This window comes from Terrapene carolina, unplaced genomic scaffold, assembly GCF_002925995.2.
Source record: "Terrapene carolina triunguis isolate 2854851 unplaced genomic scaffold, T_m_triunguis-2.0 Scaffold374, whole genome shotgun sequence".
NCBI classification, from domain to species: domain Eukaryota; kingdom Metazoa; phylum Chordata; order Testudines; family Emydidae; genus Terrapene; species Terrapene triunguis.
Genome location: NW_020664725.1, coordinates 1,256,831 through 1,274,181, shown reverse-complemented (window position 1 = coordinate 1,274,181; position 17,351 = coordinate 1,256,831). Strand labels below are relative to the sequence as shown.

Genomic DNA, 17,351 nt, shown 5'->3' with positions numbered 1-17,351 from the left:
TGGTAGATGAGGATAATTATACTTTGTTTTTGGGGGTGTGGGGTGAAGAGCAGTGAGGTAATGTTTAAATACACAAGCTTCTGCTCTACTCTTAAAAATCTGATCCCTGAAGCAGTGAGTGAGGCACTCGGCAATTCAGCTCTGAGGGTCTCTGAGCCTTGCTGGGAGCACAAAGCGGTAACCTGCATTGGGGCGGGAGTGGGAGAGAGCAATATCCCCTGTGGATGTGAATGAGATGCTGGGCTTCTCTAAAATATAGGCTTAAACCCTGAAAATATAGCTAGCAGCAAGCCCACCTTCCAGGTCTTGAAGCATCCCTGCGGTGCTGAGGTGGGGAGAGTGGGCAGAGACTGCAGTTGGGAGTCCTGCTATTCCAGCCTGTTGCTCTTTAACATGCTGGTTTCTGGGTGGAGGGATAGCTCAGTGGTTTGAGCATTGGCCTGCTAAACCCAGGGTTGTGAGTTCAGTCCTTGAGAGGGCCACTTAGGGATCTGGAGCAAAATCAGTACTTGGTCCTGCTAGTGAAGGCAGGGGGCTGGACTCTATGACCTTTCAAGGTCCCTTCCAGTTCTAGGAGATAGGACATCTCCTTTAATTTATTGTCACCTGTTTTCCAGATCAGGCTAACTACAAAGAGCTCTTTGGTGGCCTGGACAATGCCTTCTTGGTTGCCTATGCCATTGGAATGTTTATCAGGTATGGACTTCCGAGCACCACCAGCATGTGGGGAGGAGACGGTTACATCTCAAATCCTCCCCCAGATGCCTCACTGTGATCACCTCCATTCCACAGACCCCATGAGAGCTTTCCAACTGCATAGCTGCCAACAGGTGTACTGGCTCTTGCGTCGGGGTGGTATCTTTCCCTGGCTCAATGATGGTGTCTTGGACAAAAGCTGGGCCAGACAGTCTGATTCTGGCTTCCTACATGTCCCTGGTAGCCTCAAAAGCACAGGACATGTAGCATAGCCGATGTTGCTACCTTGCACCCCAGAAGTGGCTGCATTTCAGTGATGCATGAAGCTGATGTAAACCATTCTGGAATGTGTTGGGTGAATGGTGCTGCATAATGCCAATGACTGATTGTTAAGAAGTGGAACGTCCCTTAGGGAGCTAGACCCTGGCAGAAAGCTGCAGCACCAGTGCTCTTTGGTCATGTCTCTTGTCAAGCAAGATGAAGGGAAGACAAACTTCGAACTGGCCTCCCGGCACTGAGAATAAATTGATCCCCATTTCTCTTGCCTGCTTCAGCCCAGTGATTCCAAGCGCCCTAGCTGACTGGTCTGTACAGACCCTTCCCTTTCCCTTAGACTCTGGCTATCGCTGCCAGTGGAATCGGTGTAGCCCTAGCTTGGAATTTCAGCCACCTTGTTCTGTTCCTAGAATGCTGACTTTTCCCTCTATTGGAGCTTGCTGTTGGGTCATGATGATGATTTTGGGTGGCGTTTGCCCTTCCCTTACCCCGGAAAATAACCCTGTGGGCATAAGAAATGACTTGCGCTCCAGCTTGGTAAATAACATCCATCACAGGTGCTACAGGCTGTGGACACTTTAGCAGGTTTCTTATCAGTTTGCTGTTTGTGACGGCAGCTTCAGGGGTTTGTATCTGAAATGTGTCCAGCCTGTTTGAGAGGTCAGGTTGGTTTCTGTGTTGATCTGGGCTGAGTGGGATGGCGGGCTGGTCTCCGGTCTGGGTGCAGCTGGGAGGAGACCACATACTAGGTCTGTCCTGGGGACGCTGCATTGGGTTGGTGACTTATGGCACCTGGCCTCAGCCAGCACAGCACATAAATGATAACTTGGCCCAATGCCTGTAAGATATGACTTCAGCACTGGCCAGCACTCCACACCGAGACAACCAGAGCCATTGAGAGGGGAGGGGGACTCGAAGAGTTGAACATTAGGAAGATGCCATGGTGAAGAGATAGAAGGCCGCATCTAAGGCTCATTCTGCTCAGGGGTGAGAGGATCAGGATGGCATTTTGGGTTTGGTTCTGGGTTTTGTTCCTGCTTGGGAGGAAAGTAGCTCTGTGTCTCTGGAGTTCAGACAGCCCCCTCAGCCTTGCTGCATGCAGAGATGGGCCTCGCATTTCACAGAGCTGAGAAGGCTGTAGCCTTCCATAAGCACGTCCCAGCCCTTGTGTAAAGCATTGCTGAGCTGGCAGGGTGCATGTGGGTGGCTGTTAATGCTCTTTCCCCTCCTCCCCCTCCTCTGTGCAGCGGCATCTTTGGTGAGCGCCTCCCACTGCGCTATTACCTGTCAGGAGGGATGGTGCTGAGTGGAATGTTCACTGCCTTGTTTGGCCTGGCCTACTTCTGGGAAATCCACGTTCTCTGGTACTACATCATCATCCAGGTAAGGAGTCCCTGGCCTTCACCTACCATCTGTTCTGAAATGCTTAACTGACCACAACGTTGGGTGCAATCTATTGGCTGGATTTTCACTCTGTGGAAATTCCTTGTGCAGAGCAGGGAGTTCAATACCTCTGAAGAGTCTGCATGCAATCAGCAAGCCAAGAGTTTCTTTGGAACGCCTCTGCAGGTACATGGTGCTTCTCAGCCACTTGGAATCTTTAAACCATATCGGACTTCCTGCTAAAAGCTATGCGCTAGCTCAGCCACGAGTGATGGGGCTCAGTGCAGGAATTACTGGAGGGAAGCTCTGGCCTGCCTTGTGTAAGGGGGCAGAATAGTTTATCATAATGGCCTTAAATCTGTGCATCGGCAAAGCTGTAATTAAATGTCCTGGTTTGATGGGAGCAGCCTAATGTGTGATCATTAAAAAAGGCTGAGTTTCCCGAGGGGAATCCTCAGCATCCTTTGGAGTAAAGGCTGTTGTGTGAGTTTCTCAGTAACTTCGGGAGTTTCTCTTTGTCCTGCCTGATGGGTTCTTTTCAGTATTTGCTTCTGCAGCCTTTGATGTGATCATAGAATCATAGGAGTGGTAGGGACCTCGAGAGGTCATCTAGTCCAGTCCCCTGCACTCGTGGCAGGACGAAGTATAATCTAAACCATTCCTGACAGGTGTTTGTCTAACCTGCTCTTAAACCAGCTTGGGGTTCAGTTCCTCTGACCAGCCCAGAGAGCCAGGAATGCAAAGCCAAACCACAAACCTGTTCTGTTTCTCTTCCCTCCCTCCCACCCAGTATGAAAGAACAAGCAAGGTAACAGATACTCTTGGCATGGCCAGGCATCCGCCTAAGTGTGCAGAAACTTTCCATGGTGTCCTGAGTCAGTGTGACGTCTGCAGTGGATTCTCCAGGAGCTCTCTCTCATGTGATTGTTCCAAAGTGCGAGCAAGAACAGGGCACTTCCTAGGACATGTTAAGAAATGGGAGGCTTGAAATGCTCCCAAACTTACAGCAGCCAGGCTGGAGCAGAATGACCAGTGTGGAAAAAACTAGCAAGTGACTAGAGCTGGCAGACTGTGTTACCTGAGGGAGACCCAGGCTACAGAGCAGTGCAAGGCTGCGTCTCCTTCAGGATCAGAGAGATGTTCATCTCCTCCACTCTGATTTCATCCAGAGTAGGCTGCACAGATATTCTCTGCAAGCTGATAGGGCCTGGAGGAAAAAAGTGTTGTCCCTATTCTTCAGATTCCCTCCTCACACCCTCTTGCTATGAACCACTGGAAGAAACCAAAAGCTAAATAACTCTGTTCAGAAGAACGTTGCTATCTCAGGCACTTCATCTGGGGTCCAGATGGTGCACCCCAGACCCCTCTGTGCCAAGTACTCTCATTCCTGCTCAGGTAGGAACAGGAAACGGAGGGGCCTATTAACAGAAAACAACCTGTAAAAGTTCCCTAGATGTGCTACGTTACAGGAGTGTCGGGAAATCTCCCTGACCCTCTAGCCCTGTCTATTGCCAATGGAGAGCAAGTAGCAGGAAATATGGGTATTTCTGAACATTGATGTCCCAGATGCAGCCCTGCAAATCTCTGCTTCACCAGACAGCCTGTACCAGAGGCAATTGGCACAAGTGCTGATGAAATGTAACCTACTGGCAACAGCCACGTTTCCTGAACCTGTAATTGCAGGCTCCTGTTCCAGTTTCCTGCTCCAGTTTCTCTGATAAGAAACATGCCGTCAAACCTGCCACTTTGACGTGGGGTGCAGCAAAACTTGACTCCCAAAACTATCCCGGCTGCAGACTGAGGCGCCGTCCCTCACAATGGAAAAACCTTGACTTCCAGGGCTGCGGTGAAGCGGCTCAGATTTCCGCAAAGCTGCTGCTGCTGGCAGGGATTCTGTTCTCTCAAGCAACGCCAGGGAAGCATTTCACAACGAGCTGGCTATTGGTGGGGCCCTGGGTGGGGTCCTGGCTGTTACTGCCTATTAAAGGATGAATTCCCAACCAGCAGTGCAGACCTTAATTGCAGCTTTGGAATGCAGAGGGCAGCTGCCTGGGCTAAAGGCCTCATTTGTGTACTGCTCACGTTTTGTGTTTGGACATGCCAATGCTTCCTAAGTGGATGTTTGGGCTGGGTCATGGGTCAGGATTTTGCGCTTCAAACATAGGCCTCCTTCTAAGTGCAGAGACCCCCCCCCCCCCAACCATCTCCTACTCCCAGTGCTTTCAGACACCTGTTTTCATGTCTCAGGGTGGTTCTGGATTTATTTACAGGAGTGACTGGGATGCTGAGCCTGACTTGATGCACCTTCTACACTTTAACGAGTTTAGCCTCACAGCCTCCCTGTGAAGTGGGTCAGGTTTATTAACCCCATTTTACCAATGGAAAACTAGGGAGCAGAGAGAAGTGGCTTGTCCAAGGTTACACAGCGAGTTAGTGGCAGACTGAGAACCTTCTCAATAATCTTGTGCCTTAGATCCAAGGCTCTCCTCACTCCCTAGGTGGTGAGGGCAGTTGGAAAACGCTGTGGTATTGAAATAGGGCAACTTAAATGGAAAGTTCTGCTGCTGGAATGACTTTCAGACAGAAATATCACCGAACGCCTGAGAAAGCATTGCTAGGCACTGCAGGGATTCCCAGCCTTCAGGTGGGGTACAGCAATAGATTACGTTCCTGATGCATGTAAAATGGTCCAGCAGGGAAATCTTACCGGCTACTCACTGAAAAGCCTGGGTGCTTTCAGCATCCCAGACATGCTGGAGCAGTCAGCCCTGGGCACAAGGGAGGCAATATTGGGTTGATCTTGGAGCCAGGGATTAGGAGTTCTAATCCCAGCTCTCTCTTTGACTCGCTGCATGACCTTGGGCAAGTGACAAGCTCCCTGCTTCTGCACACCTCCAGCCTACTGCATGGGGCGAGGGGTTCTGAGGATTAAGGCCACACTTTTCAAAAGCAGGAACCTAAAGTTAATCTGCCAAATCTGTATTTGGGTTCTGGAATAAATGTCTTGGCTTGTCAGAAGTGCTGAATTACCAGGGGGCTGTTGGGTGCTCAGCATGTTTGAAAATCAGCCACTTTGTTTAGGAGTCAAAATATGCACTTGGGATCTGAACTTCAGGCTTCTGGTTTTGGCCTGACCGTTTTGGAATCAGGGACTGGTGTTTTCCAAAGAGCACTGCAGTGTTTCCCTTTAGTGAAGGAAACAGCCTCTTCCACTACAAGCAGAGCTCCATGGAGACAACAGGAGCTAGTGGATGTCATGTCCCTCTGCAGTGAATGCCTGCAGCTCCATCCAGATGGAGGCCTACTTCCTATGGTAGCTCCATGAATGTCCTTGTAGCGCTTCTGAAACCTGCCCTGCATAGTTCCCTTTACTGGATGGGTGAAAGTGTACCTGCACCACTCATTGGCCTTCCCTGCCACTGCATGGAGAGAGTGGGACTGGCATGCCTTTAACTTGGGCACCACAGACAGACTTTCTCCTTCTCCTTTGGGGAAGCTGGCTGGTGTGAATGGCCTGAGCATGGTCAGGGTGTCAGGCACTACTTTCTTTCTGATTCGGGTGGTGGATATGTGTGGTGGGCTAATGAGAATACCTCTGTCCTAGAGGAGGACTGACCTTTCCAGGGACGGGGGCAGGGGATAGCACAGTCTGACACTGTGACTCTATTGCATGGCTTCTTGACACACCTGCTCTCTCCCCACTAGATCTGCAATGGTTTGGTGCAGACGACTGGCTGGCCATCCGTGGTGACGTGCGTTGGGAACTGGTTCGGAAAGGGGAAGTGAGTCTGTTTCTTCATCTCTTAAGCTTTTTGTTGTGGCTTCGCTCAAGTGTTTGTTGCTTAATCCCGTCCCCTGAGGAAGTGCCTGATTCACACCCTGCCGGGGGCAGGAAACGACACCCAGCACAGAAACCTGTGCACTAACTTTGGTTTATGGTCATGGTGGCGCTGTCGAGGCCTGGCCTGAAACTCACACAAGGTCCTACAATACAGCTTTTTTGTGTGGCAGGGGAGACCCTAAAATGCTGAGGCTTCCCAGCGAGGATGGTAGCACCATTAAAGAGGCAGCTACCCTGAGCCGTTTGCCAATGTAAGCTCTGTGCACACTGCATATCTCCCTATGTTCCTTCCACTCCGCATAGCTGCCCGTCAGTGCTTTGGGGCAGAGATTCCTGAGGTGTTCCAGCACTCAGGGCCTGTCTTGGTAAGTCATCGGTGCTGAGAAGAATGTTTGTTTACCCAGCAATGGCTTGATAAGCCATTGCCACCTTGTTTTATATGTCAGCAACTAGTGATCATATGTGTTGCACCTGCTGGGCCCTCTGTCATGATCAGATGGGGTGATGAGCACACACAGGGATAGGTCAGTGGTTTAAGCATTGGCCTGCTAAACCCAGGGTTGTGAGTTCAATCCTTGAGGGGGCCACTTAGGGATCTGGGGCAAAATCAGTACTTGGTCCTGCTAGTGAAGGCAGGGGGCTGGACTTGATGACCTTTCAAGGTCCCTTCCAGTTCTAGGAGACAGGATATCTCCATTAATTTTAATTTTTTTTTTAATTTTTTTCACAAACTGGTCACGCAAGAGCCCATCTCTGCCATTGCTCCCCATGGTGCCAGCCCCCCACTTGTCCTCACTGGCCATAACTTTGGATTTGGAGAATTTTCTTCCTTCCCTGTTTCTGTGGCTGTAAATCGGCATATTCCGCCCTCCCCCCTGCTTGTGTTCGCTGCTGCCAGGAGCCCCTCTGCTGCAGTCCTCATCCAGGCCTTCATTTTCTCTCCATTGACTGCTGCAGCTCCCTTCCTTAGCATGCCAGTTTCCAGCCTCTGCAGAATGCAACATCCCCTTCTGCGCATACGGAGCAGGAGCCCATCCTTAAACACTTACTCATTCGTGTGGGAGCCAGTTCTGTGGTATCCCTCCTTGTTTTTAAAACTCCATGGACTCAAAGCAGCCCAGCTCTCCTCTGATCATGGGCCTCTTACGTTGCTTCACAGTCACACCATTGTTCATGCTTCTCCTTTGCTGATACTGCCACCTGTAGCAGCCTTCCTGGATCTTTGCCTCTCTCTGATTTTACAGCTGAAAGTCCGTAGCTGTGACCGTCTCTTCTGGCTTGCGCATGTCCCCTAGTTTTGGCTTTTCCTGGATTACTGCTTTAACTGTATCTCTGTTGCTAAGCTGTGATGTGTTTGGGCCCTCGCGGTATATAGGAATGGTGCTACCCAGAGTGAAATTGCTGGTTACGAACTATTGGCCCATTATTGTCCATTTCAAGCAATAGTGGGAGCTGCACACAGTCACATCACTAATGCATGCCCTTACTTTGGAAAAACATGAGCAAGGCTCAGTCCCCAAATTTGTGGGCCCTTCCTCCTAGGGAGGAGGATATACAGCAACGGCTTTCTCATGTTCCCTCTTGGGTTAGGTTGGCCCAGTCTTTGGTGCAGGGTACTTCTTACTGGACTCTGCCATGTTCATGCCCACTGGCCAAATCCCCTCTGCTTCTCCCCCGCCCCCCAAATTGGCATTGCTGATTGGAACAGGAGAGAATGTGCCCTGGTCCCTGCACGCCCATTTGCCCACATCAGCTGAGCTGGGAATCCTGTTGAGCCTTTCTTAGCTGCTGCGGTATAAGGCCTGGGTGTGGAGGAAATGGCAGGACATTGAGGGCCTGCAGGGAAGCGTCTCATATCCACTAGAGTCTATCCCAATAAATGGTCATAACTGGCAAGCACTGCAGAAATGCTGTACTAATGGTTTCTCTCTTATCCTTCACCAGGAGAGGTCTGATCATGGGCATCTGGAATTCCCATACCTCGGTAGGAAACATCCTGGGGTCCCTGATCGCTGGAGTGTGGGTTTCGTCAGCCTGGGGCCTGTCTTTCATCGTGCCTGGGATCATCATTGCAATCATGGGAATCGTCTGCTTCTTGTTCCTCGTTGAATGTGAGTGTGAGCTGGGCCTAGATGCTTCATCACAACCTCCTGCTGGAAGACTAGCTGTGCTGCAGCATTCTGCTGGCCTGGGGGCGGGGAAGGTGGATACAGAATGTGGCAAAGAGGGAGACAGCTTCCCAGTAGCCTCTGCAGGGAGAACAGTACCAGGTGCAGCATTGCTGACCCCATGCCAGCCCTCCATAGTGACGAGGAGAGAACTGGCTGTATTCAATATTTAGGGCTGGCATCTAAAGCCCTTCAGCTCTAGGACACTGGCGTAGCTGGTGAATGGCGCTGAAACCTCCCTTCAGGATTGGCTTGACCTCTGGCAGGGCGCTGTCCCCTTTGTGCTGGTGTCTGAGAACCCTCCAGCGAGCAGGTTCCCTGGCAGGAGCATTGGTGGAAATGGCAGATGGAACCAGTTGGTGCTGGAGCATATCCATGGGCTGTGGATTCAGGCTGTCAGAGTACTCTCCCCAGGAATTGGGTTTTACAAATGATGCTAGTCTCATGGGTGTGTTTGAGATCAGTGTTAATCAGAGCTAGCTGGCAGAGCTCTAACTGTGAAGAGAAGACTCTTGATGGACCAAAAACTGATTATTCTACAATATCTCGTTGAGCTGATGAATTCTGAGTGAGGATAACCTGGGCACAGGCAATCTATGGAAAGAGCCAAGATTTGTTACTGAGCTAAAGACCCTGGTTCCAAAGTCCTGTACAGCGGCCTGTGTGGAAACAGTAGGTGGTGTCGGGGCGGTTCTCATGCACAGAAGTCAGTGTTATCTCTTGACTTTAGAGCTTGAAAGGCTTGTCTACCTTTGGGGGTCCATATGGGACTGTCCTCTATAGTACAGGGCTGCGTGGCCATGTGGAGACTCTCTGGGGAAACACTAGAAAATGATGGGCCGATAATACGAATGAAAACCTTGGAAAGGGGTTTGGCTGTCCAGGGAACATGAGGTCCTAGAAGAGCCATGCCCGAGGGGAGTGACTGCAAAGTCTCTTATCCCTCTTAGCATGTGCACCTCGGGCCCTGGCAGCCTCTCTCCATGGTGGCACACGCTGGTGAGCTGCTGAGCGTCTTTCCAGCTGGCACCCAGAGCAGTAAATCAGCAGCATGGGAGCTAGCCATAGGGAAAGCTGCGCTAAGCTGGGGCCCACTTCCAAGCTTAGCATGTCGCAGCTGCTGTGTGGGGCTTTTGCAGCCATGTGAATCCAGGAAGCTGTCTGCTGTAGGGCTGAACTCTTACAATGGAGCCTCTTGACATCCAGAGAAGTGAAGCAGGGACAGCAGTGAGGAGAGGGCAGTTCCTGGGAGCTCATATGCCCCGTTGCAGCCACAAAGATCTCTGCTGGAGGCATGGTATCTTACAGTGTGGACAGCTTTCAAAGCTCTTTGGGGTACATGGGGTCACCTAAGGGAAAAGCCTCCCAGTCAGATTCCATGAGAATCCTCACGCGGTGCGCTGCTGTGATTGCTACCCACTGATGTATGGGGACCCCAAAGCTAAAGGGAACGTTGGGCCAGGCCCTGACTTACAAAGGGATTGAGGCACCTAAAGATGCAGAGAGGTGCCTAGTGGGATGTACAAAAGTGTCCAAGTTAGGCACCTGTGGAACTCAGGGGATGATGTGAAGGCCAAAAGTATCACTGGGTTCAAAGAAGAATTAACTAAGTTCATGGAGGATAGGTCCATCAACAGCTGTTAGCCAAGATGGGCAGGGAGGCAACCCCATGCTCTGGGTGTCCCTAGCATGTGACTGCCAGAAGCTGGGACTATATGACCGGGATGGGTCACTCGATAAATTGCCCTGTTCTGTTCACTCCCTCTGAAGCACCTGGCGTTGGCCACTGTTGGAAGACAGGACACTGGGCTAGATGGACCTTTTGTCTGACCCAGTCTGGCCGTTCTTATGTTCTTAGGTATCTCTCTGCATCTTTAGGTGCCTAGATACCTTGTCAATCTGACCCTGTGTGTCTCTTGCCCCACGGGGCTCAGACAGCTCAGAGCACCTTTAAACTTCAGACTAGGAGCTCTTTGAATGGAAACAACAAATAGCGATTGCCATCTAGTGGCACGTGATGATACAACTGCTTCCCTATCCTGGCCACGCTATTGCTCTGCATGGCTGACCTGAACTGTGTCCGCTAAGTTTTTACCGCCAGTGCTCTGGTCTCTGAGCTCCCCTAGAGGTGTATAGATCTGCTGCCCACCAGGCATGCTCCCCATAAAAGCCAAGGTCCTCTCCCACCCATCTGTGCAGCTGGAAAATGGAGGGGAAATGAGCCCCTTGGGAACACTTGGGGTCTTCCAGTTCACTTCACTTTAGGAAATAGTCACTGGTCTCTAAAGTCGTCACCTTTACTGTGAGCTGCAGCCGAGCCTTGGCTTTGCCGTCACTGCTGAATCTTGGACCTGCTTTTCAGATTGCCATAACTGGGGCCTTTTATTCTTCAGGTCTTGTAGCATGAGCTGTTGGGGCCCACCGCACAAGGGTTTGCACTCTCCTTTTCCTAGTTGGGGGACTCCTGAGTTAGTGCACAGGAAAACTCTTGTCCTGTGGGGTGTCCTGCACACATGCTACAGACTAGGGACTGCTGGATTCGCTTCCCACACTGGCTGTTGTACGTGTGCTGAGGTAACGGGAGGATGCAATGGGGTTGTTGTGTGTGGCAGTCACGTGGAATCTCTCTCTCTTTCAGATCCTGAAGACGTTGATTGTAACCCACCTCTACACCATGTAAGTTAACTTCCTTTCCAAGCTCTCTGAGGAATCCGGGGCTAGGCGGTGTTTCCTCTTCCCTCTCAGCAAGGGCAGTGCCATTTCCAGGGAACACGGTTCCAGACCCCAGCTTCCAGAAGGTTTCCCATTTCCCTGGTGTGGGGCTAGCAATTCACTCTGCTGTGGTACAGCAAAAGCTCTGATGTGCAGCCATGGGAATGGCACAAGTTAACCAGAGATGCAGAATTGCTCAAGGAGGGTGTTCCTGATGCTTTGGCTGTTGAAATCTGGCTCCTGTGCTGTTGTGTAGCTCACTGGTTGGAATCTATAAATAACCTGTAACAACATATTTCCCCAGGACACCTGTGTGGAGATGCATTGTAAAGTTCTTGGCATGTCCCCTGTTCAGATGCCTCGACGGAGGCACATTGATCCCATGACACAAGTGGGGCTCTGAGCTTTCCTACTTTCATTAGCCATGTGGCCTCCCTCGCTAAGAGCACTTTGCAGGGCTAGAGACACATCACTTAGCGAGGGTGCCAAGCTGCTCTGCGTGAGTGCACTGACCAGGCAGTTCTTCGGCAGAACCTAAGAAGGGCTGCTGACAGCTGCTTGACATTATTATTATTATTATTATTATTTATTTTTTATGAACTTTTTTCTAAAATGAAACTTCATGGAAAAGTGGTTGGTTGGTTGGTTGGTTAAATCCACCATCTCCCTCCTCCCAGCCTCATGCAGCCTTGATAGAAACTGAATCTTTCCGTTTTCCCCCCTTTTCTCTTCCTCTCTTCCCCCCTCCCCCACCCCCCGGAACAAATAGAAAAGCTGGGGTGGGGGGAGGGAAGGAGAGGAAAAATGGAGTTTGTACTGTTGGCAAGTTTTCCTCTTGAAACTCGGACGCAGCCTGATGTGTGTCCAGCACTCAGGCAGTGGGATTAGCAGCACCGGCCGCAGGCAGGTGTAACTGTCAATGCACAGTCTCGTTCCTGACTTGAATACCCCCACGTTTGCAGTGGTGGACTCCAGTGCACCTTGGTACATGTTTTAGCCATGGCCTCCCACACTCCTGCTCTATTAGGGCTGGTCTACCCAGAGAAATGTACTGGTGTAATGACACTGCTTTATTCAGTACAACTTCCTGTGTGGACATTCTTATTGCACTGTGGCAATAGAACTATACCAGTATAGTTCTGCTGGTAAACGTCCCCATGGAGACAAGCCCTTAGTCCTGTCAATCTCTTAAACCCAGAGCCAGGTTACATAAGAACGGCCGTACTGGGTCAGACCAAAGGTCCATCCAGCCCAGTATCCTGTCTACTGACAGTGGCCAATGACAGGTGCCCCAGAGGGAGTGAACCTAACAGGCAATGATCAAGTGACCTCTCTCCTGCCATCCATCTCCACCCTCTGACAAACAGAGGCTAGGGACACCATTCCTTACCCATCCTGGCTAATAGCCATTAATGGACTTAACCTCCATGAATTTAAGGCAGCATGGAGTCCTTGGCACAGCCTCAGCCTGGCATTGGGACCTTGCCCTGCCTGGGGCAGTGTTGGCAGGGGCTGCCCATGTGAGCTGGTTGGAGTCAGGCAGGGCTACCACCCTCCTTTCTGGGAAAACTGAAAATCACTGTTCCGTCTTCTGGGGACCTTGGGCTGCCTGAGCAGCGAGGACTCTGCCTCCACGACCCTGAGCAGAGAACTTCGGGGGATGGGCTCTGCTGACATCACCCCACGAGAACTGATGGTGGGGTGGCAGCAGTGAGAGCCCCTGTTCTGGTGGTGATGGCAGGGCCCCCCCACCCCGCCCAGCAGTGGCTTTCACTGTTAACAAATCCATTGAGATGAATGGCAAAGCTCGTTTGTCAGCTATTGTTTCAGGCTGTCTGCAAAGTCAGGCAGGTGTCACTGCCTTGGTTCAGCTTGGAAACATGACCCAAGTGTCTGCAGCCATAAGGGCTAGAAGCAGTTTTTGGTGTGTGTTTGTGTTTTTTGTTTCTTTTTAAATGACAACTGAGGTTTGTGATCCCAGGAGCAAGGGCCCTACACGGGGGCCTATAATGCCTGTCCCTGAAACAGCAGGCTTGTTACGCAGTTGTGTGGCTATGCAATACTTCATCCCATTATACTGATGGGCCTGAGCATGAGAATAAGTTGTACCTGCAACCAAGGGGAGGGCTGGGCTCGACAGGTGTGCCAGGCCAGGGTATGGACACACTCTGCTCCAGCTGCCTGAGTGTAAACTGCTGGGCTAATCTGGTTTCAGACGGAATCAGAAGAATCGGAGGAGAAAGATCCTGAAGTGACGCGCTCCACTGATGATGGGAGCTGTAGTCGAGAAAACACTATCGATTCTTCAGAATATCCCAGAGAACCAGTTGAGCAGCCAGAAGCCATCAGCTTCTTAGGAGCCCTCCGGATACCTGTGAGTAGAAGAACCAGGCAGCTAGTGGGTCCAGAGTATTCTGAGCAGGGGGCTAATGTCCTGTGGGATTTGGAATGCCACTTACTGTACACCGGCACCGACTTGGGTGAAGTCCAAGGTGTGTAGCTGAACATGAGAATGGCCGTAGCGGGGGAGGGATAGCTCAGTGGTATGAGCATTGGCCTGCTAAACCCAGGGTTGTGAGTTCAATCCTTGAGGGGGCCACTTAGGGATCTGGGGCAAAAATCAGTACTTGGTCCTGCTAGTGAAGGCAGGGGGCTGGACTCGATGACCTTTCAGGGTCCCTTCCAGTTCTGTGAGATAGGTATATCTCCATATATTAAATCTAGCCCAGTATCCTGACTTCCCACAGTGGCAAGTGTCAGCAGGGAATGAACAGAACAAGGCAATTTTATCTAGTGATCCATCCCCTGTCATTCAGTCCCAGCTTTTAGCAGTCAGAGGTTTAGATCACCCAGAGCATGGTTAATGGCCATTGATGGACCTGTCCTCCATGAATTTATCTAGTCCTTTTTTGAACCCCATTATAGTTTTGGCCTTCACAACATCCCCTGGCAACGAGTTCCACAGGGTGACTGTGCGTTGTGTGGAAAAAATACTTCCTTTAGTTTGTTTTAAACCTGCTGCCTATTAATTTCATTGGGTGACCCTGGTTCTAGTGTTTATGTGAAGGGGTAAATAACACTTTTTTTTTCTCCACACCAGTCAAGAATTTGTAGACCTGTTTCATATCCCCCCTTAGTCGTCTCTTTTCCAAACTGAACAGTCCCAGTCTTTTTAATCTCTCCCCATATGGAAGCTGTTCCATACCCCCAATTGTTTTTGTTGCCCTGCTCTGTACCTTTTCCAATTCTAATATATCCTTTTTGAGATGGGATGACCAGAACTGCACGCAGTATTCAAGGTATGGACATACTGTAGATTTATATAGTGGCATTATGATATTTTCAGTTTTATTATCTATCCCTGTCCTAATGGTTCCTAACACTAGCTTTTTTTGACTGCCGCTGCACATTGAGCAGATGTTTTCAGAGAACTATCCACAACTCCAAGATCTCTTTCTTGAGTGGTAATAGCTAATTTAGACCCCATCATTTTGTATGGATAGTTGGGATTATGTCTTCCATTGTGTGTTACTCTGCATTTCTCAACATACAATTTTATCTGCCATTTTTTTGCTTAGTCACCCAGTTTTGTGAGCTCCCTTTGTAGCTCTTCCCAGTCTGATTTGGACTTAACTAGTTTGAGTAATTTTGTATCATCTGCAAATTTTGCCACCTCACTCTTTACCCCATTTCCCAGATCATTTATGAATATGTTGAACAGCTCTGGTCCCAGTACAGATCCCTGTGGGGGCCTGCTATTGCCTCTCTCCACTGTGAAAACTGACCATTTATTCCTACCCTTTCTTTCCTGTCTTTCTAACAGTTACTGATCCATGAGAGGGACCTTCCCTCTTATCCCATGACAGCTTACTTTGCTTATGAGCCTTTGGTGAGGGACCTTGTCGAAGGCTTTCTGAATGTCCAAGTACACTATATCCCCTGGATCACTCTTGTCCATGTGTGCGTTTGACCCCCTCAAAGAATTCTAATAGATTGGTGAGGCATGAATTCACTTTACAAAAGCCATGTTGACTCTTTCCCAACAAAGCGTGTTCATCTGTGTCTCTGATCATTCTATTCTTTAGTGTAGTTTAAACCAATTTGCCTGGTGCTGAAGTTAGGCTTACTGGCCTGTAATTGCCAGAATCACCTCTAGAGCCTTTTTAAAAAATTGGTGTCACATTAGCTATCCTCTAGTCATCTGGTACAGAGGCTGATTTTAAGCAATAGGTTACATATCACAGTTAGTAGTTCTGCAATTTCATATACGAGTTCCTTTAGAACTCTGGGATGAATACCATCTGGTCCTGGTGACTTATTACTGTTTAATTTAACAATTTGTTCCAAAACCTCCTCCCCTGACCCTTCAGTCAGAGACAGCTCCTCAGATTTGTCACCTTAAAGGTATGGCTCAGGTCTGGGAATCTCCCTCATCTGCAGTGAAGACCAGTGCAAAGAATTCATTTAGCTTCTCTCCAACAGACATGCTGTGTTAAGGCCTTTAGCATCTCGATCGTCCAGTGACCCCCACTGATTTTTGGCAGGCTTCCTGCTTCTAATGTTGTTAAATTTTTTTTTTTTTTTTTTGCTGTTCGTTGTTGTGTCTTTTGCTAGTTGTTCTTCAGGTTCTTTTGTGGCCCGCCTACTTGTACGTTTATACTTGACTTGCCTGAGAGCAAGTCTACACTGCAAAATTAAGTCAACCTAAGGTATGTCATTGTACAGCCACCCAAGTAACTAAATTGCTTTTGCACGTCCATGCTACTCTACTTGTGTCGGCGGTGTGCGCTCTCACCAGGAGTATTTGCACCGATTTAACTGTTAGTGTGGGGCATTGTGGGATGGCATCTGAAAGGCTGCACCAGTCAATGTAAACAACACAGTGTCTATACTGGCACTGCATCAACCTAACTACATTGACCTCAGCACTACGCCTCTCACCAAGGTGGAATTATTAAATTGGTGTAGTGGACGAGTTACACTGGTGGGAGCTACATTTTAGTGTAGACGCTTACAGAGTTCGATCAATGTAAGCTGCCTTACATAGAACTCTGTAGTGTAGACCAGGCCTGAGTTTATGCTCCTTTCTATTTTCCCGAGTAGGGTTTGACTTCCAATTTTTAAAGGGTGTCTTTTTGCCTCCAACCACCTCTTTTACTATTTTTTTTTAATTTGGGGTATGCATTTAATTTGTGCCTCTATTATGGTGTTTATAAAAGTTTCCATGCAGCTTGCAGATATTTCACTCTTGTCACTGTTCCTTTTAATTTCTGTTTAATTAGCTTCCTCATTTTTCTGTAGTTCCCCATTTTGAAGTTAAGTGCTACTGCAGTGGGATGTCTGTTCAAACCATGTGGTCCTCTGAACCTGTCGGCTTTGGCCCAGCTCTTAGTTTAAAAAAAATCCTCTACAAACTTTTTAATGTTACATGCCAGCAATCTGGTTCCCATTTGGTTTAGATGGCGCTCATTCTTTCTGTATAGGCTCCTCCTTTCCCACAAGCTTCCCCAGTTCCTAATAAACCTAAATCCCTCCTCCGAACACCATCATCTCATCCATACTCTGAGACCCTGCAGTTCTGCCTGTCTAACTGGCCCTGTGTGTGGAACTATGCTACCATGGAGGTCCTGGACTTTAATCTCTTATCTAGTTTGGTTTCCAGGACACCTCTCCTACCTTTCCCTATGTCACTGGTACCCACATGTACCACAACCACCGTCTCCTTCCCAGCCCTGTACATACATCTGTCTAGATGTCTCGAGAGGTCTGCAACCTTCACACCCAGCAGGCAATTCACCATGCGGTTCTCCTGGTCATCACAAACTCAGCTAGCAATATTTCTAATGATCAAATCCCCCAGTATTATTACCTGGCTTATCCAGGTAATTGGTGTCCCCTCCCCTGGAGGGGTCTCCTGTGCGAAAGGATACCATGACATCATCTGGAAGGAATGAGGAGATGCTTACTAGCAAAAGGCAAGGACTAGCTTTGTCTTTCAGCTAATGACAAGAGCAGACACAGGCAAAACACTGGCCTGTCAGACTCTGACAAGACGGGAGCCCCTGCCTCCTAGAGGGGGAGGAGTTAACCTTGGGGACCCAGTGACTGACCGGATTACAGAGCAGGATGCCCAGCACCCTCTGCACAATGGGCCTGAGTCTCTGGTCCTTAAGAGCAGCCCTGGCTGTCCACAGCCCCAGTGGGAGGGGCTAGCCCCGAGGGTGTGCACCACTCCCTCCCATCCCTTCAAACCAGGGTTCTCCTAGCTGCCTGGT

At 49.6% G+C, this 17,351-nt stretch overlaps 1 protein-coding gene across 1 annotated transcript in view; it reads left to right on the top strand.

Annotated features, from left to right (window-relative positions):
* The first annotated feature begins 622 nt into the window (after positions 1-622).
* Positions 623-17,351, top strand: part of SLC37A2 (solute carrier family 37 member 2) — a 37,334-nt gene continuing 20,605 nt past the window's right edge. The window contains exons 1-6 of the mRNA XM_024211826.2: positions 623-696; positions 2,220-2,355; positions 6,061-6,137; positions 8,141-8,307; positions 11,003-11,040; positions 13,292-13,450. Of these exons, the coding sequence (XP_024067594.1) occupies positions 686-696; positions 2,220-2,355; positions 6,061-6,137; positions 8,141-8,307; positions 11,003-11,040; positions 13,292-13,450 (588 nt within the window). The 5' untranslated portion in view covers positions 623-685. The remainder of the gene's footprint in view (positions 697-2,219; positions 2,356-6,060; positions 6,138-8,140; positions 8,308-11,002; positions 11,041-13,291; positions 13,451-17,351) is intronic.